Raw genomic sequence first — 8,722 nt, forward strand, 5'->3', positions numbered from 1 at the left:
TAAAAAATGCCTAAGGGGTAGTGAGAAATGATAACAATAGGAGGAGGATTTTGGGCTTGAGGCTAGTTGGAACAAAAAAAAAAAAAGAGTTATGCATTTGTGATTTTAATTTCATATAGTAGGGAAATTAATTTTTCTGACTAGATATATAATTCTAAGGACAAGAGGTCTACTAGGAACACACCTCTTTGTTATTGGTTACTTTCCTCTGTTTCATACTTCTAAAAGTAACCCATACATGGGGATTCAAATCTTGATTAAATTTTCTTTGTAAAATGTCATAATTTTCGAGCCCATGCAAAGGAAATGCCATAATTTTCGAACCCATGAAAAGGGAATGCTACTGAACTTCTATGTATACAGGTTTGGGGGAGGTTATTTTTCTTTTTCTACGCGTGTTATGCAACGTGAAGGATAAACCCTCCCTTAGGCCTTGAAAAACAGAGGATGAACGCCATGCGTGAGGCAACCAACCACCAACTGACCTTGGACTTGGTAGCGAAAAAGGACGGAGGTGACGTAGTGGATGACGTCCAATATCTATTATAAAGGGGTTGATGCCATTCATCCACTTAATTTCCTTTTACAGTAGAAGCGTGAGAGCAGAGATATCAAGCTTTCATGGCGAGCACCGGAGACAATCATGATGTTCAGCTCCTGGACGCTTGGCCCAGCGCCTACGTGATGCGCGTTCATGTGGCTCTCGCTGCCAAGGGCATCGCCTACACTAGCGTTCCCCAAGAGCTTGGGCCTAACAACAAGAGCCCCCTCCTCCTGCAATCCAACCCTGTTCACAAGAAGGTCCCCGTGCTCCTCCACAAGGGCAAACCCATCTGCGAATCCCTCATCATCGTAGAGTACATCGACGAGGCCTTCCCTTCCCCCCATGGCAAAGACTTGCTCCCCAAGGACCCCTACCACAAGGCCATGGCTCGTTTCTGGGCAGATTTCTGTGATAAAAAGGTAAGCATCTTTTAAGGCGGGGGCTAATTATTATAGCCAATATATTGTGCTAATCTTGCATTGAGAAGATACACTTGAACTAAGACCTCTAGTTATTACTGTGGGTGGACAGGTTCTTGAGGCTCTGATGAAGCTTGTTCGGGGGCCAAGGGAGGAGTTTGGAGCAGTTATAGAGGAAAGCAAGGGATATCTGAGTACCTTGGAAGGGGCCTTTGCAAAGGAGCTTCCCTACTTCGGGGGCTCTCAAGTGGGCTTTGTTGATGTGGTGTTGGCCCCCCTCGTTGTGTGGCTGCCAGCATTGGAGTCTGTGGTAGGCCTTAAATGGGACTTCGAGAAGCTGCCTCGTTTTCACGCCTGGCTGAAGGCCTTTGAAGGCTCCCCTCTTGCGGCGTGCTTGCCAAACCCAACTAAGCTCAAAGAGGTCGCCGAGGGTATCAGAAAGAGACGATTCCCGAACGAATAAACTAAGCTTGACGTTCTACCCTTGTAGCAAGAGTTTTGAAGACCCGTGAATAACTTGTGTTCTTGAAATCCATCATTTCAAATCCTTCTAAGCTTGACGTTTTGATCCTTTCTTTGTTGTGGATATTAATGAGTTTTCTAGCCCCCACAATGCAAGGCTTGCGCCACAATCCAAAGGACGCATCTCTCTTAACTTCACTTTTTGGTCTTTTTTCAAAGAATGTGTAATTCTACAATTTGACTTAGCGGGCCTTATGTCTTACTTTTCAATATACCCCAATTTGTCCTTGTTAATTAAGCCATGACATGTTGAAAACACATGTATATATATATATATATATATATCAAGCTTGATGTGACTGTGCAAGTCAAGTTAGGTGTAAAATGTGCCCAAGCGTTAATACCTTGTTCATTTATCCACTAAGGTCCATCATTTTTTAAAAAAATGAAAAAAGGGTCAATACATTGCTTGAAAAATCACATGTGCAACAATGCTTTCTTTCTCAAACCATTTTGTACAAAATTCTTTTGACTCTCTCAATCCTATGATCTATCAAATATTAGATACATGAAGTTAGTAGATTCACCTTGATTGTTTTTATTTGCTTGAAAAAATCAAGCAATAGTTGATTAGGATTATAGAGATGCACTTGTAACTTCGCTAGTATAGTATATCAATAATATTGCCTCTTAAGATTCTAGGAATTTTTTTACCATATAGCACCCTTGTGTTCAAGGGGACAACCTTTTCACATGATTTATTCATTGTTCTAGTGGTATACATAGCTCTTAAACTTTGCATAAGGGACTATGCATAGCTCTTATGTATGCATGCTCTTATTCTTAGCTCCATGATGGCCCTTATGCAAAGATCTTATGCATGCTTTAATTTGTATATATGAGCTAGCTTGAATAAAACCATAAGGGCTTGTATGAAAATCAATGCAAGTCAGTTGATGATGAGATGGGTGCAAGTGGCTACTATCACAATTCTGAGATCACCATAAACAACTATGCATAGAAGCCTAAATTGCATGGAAGTCTGGGCAGTTGATCTCGTGAATGAGTGTAACCTAACAAGGAAAGAAAGGAAGAAAACTAAGATGAAGATAAATGTCCACAACTATAAAGGCCCAAACAACTAGGCAAAGGCTAATAATTATAGTCCCTTGCACCTCGTTGATGAGTTACATAGAACAAGGAGTAAGCATAAGCTATTTAGCAAGCCTCTTCTCCACAACACAAGTTTACTTTACATAAATATTTAAGTTATACCATTATAATGTTCCATAAGATATTTATAGTAGTGTAATACTTGCACTAGTAGACCAGAAAAGAAAGGGAAGATGCTAGTTTACCACAAGTACCCATGGTGTTACATTTCATTTAGGATAGCAATTAGAAACTACCAGGCAACAATTACAAGATTCTAAGCAAAACCTTGTGCATTGTGAAGAGCAAATAATGGAACTTGAAGTTGAAATCATTGTGTACCAACATACTTTACAAGCATGGAATGGACGATGAGACATTGAATTTAAAGCCACTTATAGAGTCATTACATGTATGTTTCTTAAAAATGGTTGCTTTATAGTGTTTCTATTCTTGATATTTTATGCTTTTAGCTTGTGACAACTTAAGTGGTCCGAGTGCTTGTTAGAGCTTTCCCCATTGCTTTCAAGTAGTAGCAAAATGATTGCTTTGTGGTGCTTTTCATTGTTTGAAAGCAACATTTTCATTGCTTGTTAAGACTAGAAAATGTTGGATTTTGGATACTTATCAGTCCTTTTTACTACTTCATAAGTGATTGGTTTTAGGTGTTTTGAACCAATAGAAAGTACCTAAAAATTGGTTAGCCTTAGGTGCTTTTTGCTACAACACACAATGCTTGCACTAGTAGACCAAATGAAAAGAAAGAGAATATTATGCTTACCACACACAAGTGACTACGGTGTAACTTTCCATTTATGATAGAAATTAAAAAGTACAAGCACAACAATTAGAAGCACAACAACACATGGGGAGCATAGCCACATTTAAAACTATGTGACAATAAAGAAATTAGGTTGAAAAAAGTCCCTCACACAACTATGCACGTGGCTATAGCTACATAGTAGCCATGCCTATAGCCGCATGCATAGCTGTGGAGTGAAGTTTGTAACAAAAAATGGGGATAGAATGGGAGAGATGTGTCCTCACATCTCTTGCATTCTGCCCCCTTCCATATATATATATATATATATATATATATATATATATATATATATATATATATATATATATATATATATATATATATATATATATATATATATAACACATTACAAATACAAAAAACAATTGCACCTGAGTATTACAATACTTGGCAAATGTCATTGTATTACATATTCTCTGTGCTTAAAAAATACATAAGTTGATTGAGTCCAAAAAGACTTTTACAAAAAACTAAAAAGTTGATTAATAAGAAAACTAATTAAGTTAAATCATCTTCATCTTTATCTTCAAGAGCATCCTTACTATAATCTTTCTCTCCACAACCAACACCACCATGTGTGTACCACCACCTTCTTCAGCATCCTCTTCTTGCATTTAATAATGAAACAATGCAAAAAAGTTAGTGCAAAAGGCAAAACAACATAGGAATTGAGACTTCCATGATAATTGAAATTGAAGTTCAAAAGAATTGACTACTCACAAAGTCATTGTTTCCTTGACCACTCCCTCTTATTTTGACTACTCCCAAGTCTCGGCTTCATTGTGATGCCATTGCGGTACCTATTCTCCCGAGTAGTTGGGGCACGACCTGCTACCCTTTCCTACCACAAATTACGACATGCTTAGGATATGAAATTAATGAGGAGAAATAAACTAAACTTAATGATACATAAGAAAGAAGAAACTTACAAATCATACAAGCCAAGTTACCTTTTCTCCAGAATTAATGACTCATATGTGTTGCCTTCTGCTAAGGGTGTTGAGTACCCTCCCTCACCTCTTTCTTCACCTTCTTCCTCTCCTTAACCGAGCAATTGGTGGGAATTTATTTTCCTTGTCTAATGCACCTCCTTGCGTGAGACATCCTATTGTTAAGTATCTTATCCCTAGCCGATTAGTCAAAAAAATGCATGTGTATTGGATTCAAGAACCCTCCAATTGTTGAGTATCTTTATGATGTGATCCCTAGCCCATTGGTTTGTAAAACACTCATGCATGCATTGCACCACATACATGAAGTCTTTATTCTTTTCTCCCCCCATTGGTTGAAAAAATACATGTGTGTTGGAAACCGCTTATGCATGCATTACACCACATACATGAAGTCTTTATCCTTTTTTTCCCCCCCATTGGTTAAAAAAATGCGTGTGTGTTGGCAACTTCTCATGCATGCATTGCACCACATACATTAATTCTTTATCCTTTTTTCTCGGGGGGTTCACTATATGTAAAATCTCTATATCATGTGAGTTCAAGGCCTAATTAAAAAACCCCTTATCTATAAAATTTTCATGAATAAAACACACCCTTTTTCTATTCAATGTGTAAATATCCCCTTTAAATGGTACCCTTCTATATGTAAAAAATGTGTAAAAAAGGGATTTAAAAAACCCCTTATGTTGAGCCCACGTGCTATGCTAACATATTTATGAGTGACCCCTCGAGCCTTTTTTCCTTCCATTAGGCGAAAAAATGCATGTGTGTTGTTGGAAACTGCTCATGCATGCATTGCATCACATATATGAAGTCTTTATCTTTTTGCTACCCCATGGTTTGAAAGCATCTTTATAAGTTTGATTGAATGCTTTATGGAAGTTATAATAAACTATTTGTCTGCTCCATATCTATTGAGAGAGGGAGAGAGACGAGACAAGAGACACCACATACGCTCCACAAGAATGAATCATATTAGTTACAAGTCACATATATATAGGCAAGACCTAGAGTGAGTTAGGGCTAGCTATATATAGCTCCAACACCCCCACTCAAATAAAGGTCTCCAGCCTACGAGTAAAAAAACCCTTGGGAGCACAAGGAAAAAACCCGAGCTCCTACATATAAATGTACAATGCCACCTTAAAGTCCATGTGCAATGTGCTTCTATATACAAAGTACAAAGAATAAATGTGCAAGATGTGAAGTATCCTAAAGTCTATAGGCTATGTACAAGTCTAGACAAAATTGACATGATGTGAGATGTGCTAATCTCCAAAAAGAGAGGCCGCCCGCAACTCCAAGTTCTGATCGCAAAAGTGTAAACCGAGCTTCATGGAGTCCTTTGGTGAGAATGTCTGCAATCATTTGATCAGTTGGACAATGTTCTACCATTATAAAAGCCATCTTAACATCCATTTGATGTATTTCCAAATCAAACTGAGTTGCAAAAGCTAGTAGTACTCGAATGCTTGTACTACGAACTACGGGTGAAAAAATGTCATGATAGACAATCCCTGCAATTTGTGAGTATCCCTTTGCAACTAAACGAGCTTTGAATTTATCAAAGGATCCATCTGCCTTTGTTTTAGTCTTGTAAACCCACTTACATTTGATAGGAGTACGATCAGAAGGTAGATTGGTAAGAACCCATGTACCTTTCGAGATTATAATAACATCATTCTGAGGTGGATCAATAGGTTGAGGAGGGCATGCAAGAATACCAAGAACAATATCTGCCAATTCGTCTCCTTCCAAAATTAATAGCATCTTGTATTTCCAACCAGGAATCCTTGGCCTTAGAAAAGAGGAACAGAACATTGCCCAAAAGGAAATCCGTTAGCAAGTATGTTGTTTTCCATGTCGGGTTGTGAGAACATGTACAAGATAAGATCGCAAAACTTGCAGACCATCTACGAGATATGAGAAACATAGCCAAAAATAGGCATGCACCAGACGACGAGCATAAAGTGATCGTGTAAAGAATAGAACATGAACCAAAATTAGAACTCTAAAAGTGGAGACCCGTGTCTCATGCACGTGAGAAAGCTTAGAGGTCCTTAAAAGACGAAAATAATAATAAGAAAAAGCACCGCGTTATGATGCAACTTGCACAGCAAGTTTTGTATCTAATTGTAGCTTGTACAGCAAGCATCTGTCTAAAGATTTCATGGAGATCTTTGACGATCAAATCCTGCTTACGACTCAGAGACAACTACCTGTTTGCTCTCACAAAGAACCTGTTTTACTATTTTAGATGCAGTTTGCCTGAACTGTCCTCCTAACTTTTGACTCAGAACTCCGATTGACAAACCGTTTTGATAGGATTCACCAGCACTGTACCATCTACGCACCAGCACTTGGTTTTGGTTTTAAGGACGCGATTAAGAAACAATTCTAATTACAACAAGTGGAGCTATAAAATCATGTAGGAAACATATAATCAAAGAACCAATCAACCCTACACAAAACTGTTACCAAAGATCAATCTTGTAAGACATGAAATCATAATCATAAATTGAACAAGAAGACATAGATGCTTACCTTATGATTAGAATTTCTCTGATACCATGTTGAGAGAGGGAGAGAGACGAGACAAGAGACACCACATATGCTCCACAAGAATGAATCATATTAGTCACAAGTCACATATATATAGGCAAGACCTAGAGTGAGTTAGGGCTAGCTATATATAGCTCCAACAATATCACCCCTAAAATGCCGAGCCTTCTCATTAAGAGTATAATAAAGCGTATCATCCTCCGGCACCTAGTCTTTCTCCACCATATGTGAAGGTGATTACTCACCTCCTCCAAAGCATCCTATGCACCCAACCCCCACTACTAGATCATTGGCGGATCTGAGAAGCCTTCACACTAGCACCACCTAAGTGGCATCCTCTATTCATAGAGCTTATGCATGAGATTAATGCATAAGCTTATAAGCTTATGTATAATCTCTATGCATAGAGCTTATGCATGTCAACAAGCTTAATGCATGAGCATAGAGCTTATTGGTTGTGAAGCTATGAATAAGATCTATGCATTAAGCTCTATGCATAGAGATTAATGCACGATCACTATGCATAGAGCATTATATGTGCATAGAGATTATTAGATGCAAAGTGATTTAGGGATGTGGTGTGTGAAAGCATTCAAGAAACCGTGGATTTATGGTGAGATCAATTCCACAAAATGTTTGGCAAAGAGAGAAAGACATATTTGTGCTACCTTACCATTGTGAAAAAGTAAATTCTAACCCATAAGCTTTCACTATACCATCCTTATGCATGCTTAATTTACACTATGTGTTTTTTCTTATAAGTTTGTGTTCCATGTGGATATAAATGACAAGAAATGGTGGTATCTCATACAATTTGATCCTTGTTCCAAAGAGTACTTTTCAATATAGGGATGTTTAAGAGCTCATGGGTGAAGTGGTCGAAAATGAGTATGCGGAGGATCAAGTGCAATATGAAGAAGGAAAGATACCAACAACTAATCAAGATGAAGGTGTCGCTATCCAAGATGATGAGGAAGTAATTGAATCCAAGCATAATGATGATGATGATGATGATGATGATGATTACACTAATAGTGGGATATTTGATGATGATGTGATGATTACACTAATAGTGGGATATTTGTTGGCCTTGCAATGGGACATATGGATCTTGTGATAGACCAATTAGCATGTATGGATTTGATGAAAGATGCGGTCGATGTTAAGACAACCTCACCCTAATATATTAATCAATTTCTCAATTTATGAGCCGTGATTAAGTCCATATTTGATTGTATCACATTTTGTGCATTTTTTTGTGATATTGTATTATATTGTACAAAAAACCCAATCCTTTGCTCTGAAGGGGATATTGTGATCTCTCTAGAATTTTGGAAATTTTTTTATCATAGTACATGGGTATACACGCGGCTAGCCACACATGTATAGCCTTGCATGGCTATAGCCATGTGCATAGCCTCATGTGACCGTGCATTACAATTGCACACCCTGCACAGCTATGGTGGGTCCCCTATTACTACTTTCTCTCCTCTTCACATGGCTATCCTACACGACTATGGTCCCTTTCTCTTATTCTTAAGATTTGAAGCACAACCTTGTGCCTTATGAAGAGCAAGTAATGAAACTTCAAGCTAAAATCGCTGCATGTACCAATTTACTTTGCAAGTATGGAAACACTATTGCGAGCAAAATAGGTAACTAACGAGGGTCACCTAAAAAGATTCCCTCCCAAAATGTGTGAAATCTCAAAAATGGCTTAAAAACATAGTTTTTTGAAAACACATCTAGAATGTTTTGCATCAACTCGATGTGCAAAACATCGAGTTGTGTGGAAAAGTTGATGTTT

The 8,722-nt window shown here is 38.0% G+C and overlaps 1 protein-coding gene across 1 annotated transcript; it reads left to right on the plus strand.

The window, feature by feature from the left end:
- Positions 1–567: 567 nt before the first annotated feature.
- LOC147611547 (glutathione S-transferase U19-like) lies at positions 568–1,661 on the plus strand. Its single transcript, XM_086784971.1, has 2 exons — positions 568–963; positions 1,076–1,661. The coding sequence occupies exons 1-2, from the start codon at positions 622–624 to the stop codon at positions 1,424–1,426; spliced, it is 693 nt and encodes a 230-aa protein (XP_086641097.1). The 5' UTR covers positions 568–621; the 3' UTR covers positions 1,427–1,661.
- Positions 1,662–8,722: the final 7,061 nt, after the last annotated feature.

The sequence above is a fragment of the Cibotium barometz genome, chromosome 47 (genome assembly GCF_041138505.1).
Source record: "Cibotium barometz isolate CiBa-2024 chromosome 47, ASM4113850v1, whole genome shotgun sequence".
In the NCBI taxonomy this organism is placed as follows: domain Eukaryota; kingdom Viridiplantae; phylum Streptophyta; class Polypodiopsida; order Cyatheales; family Cibotiaceae; genus Cibotium; species Cibotium barometz.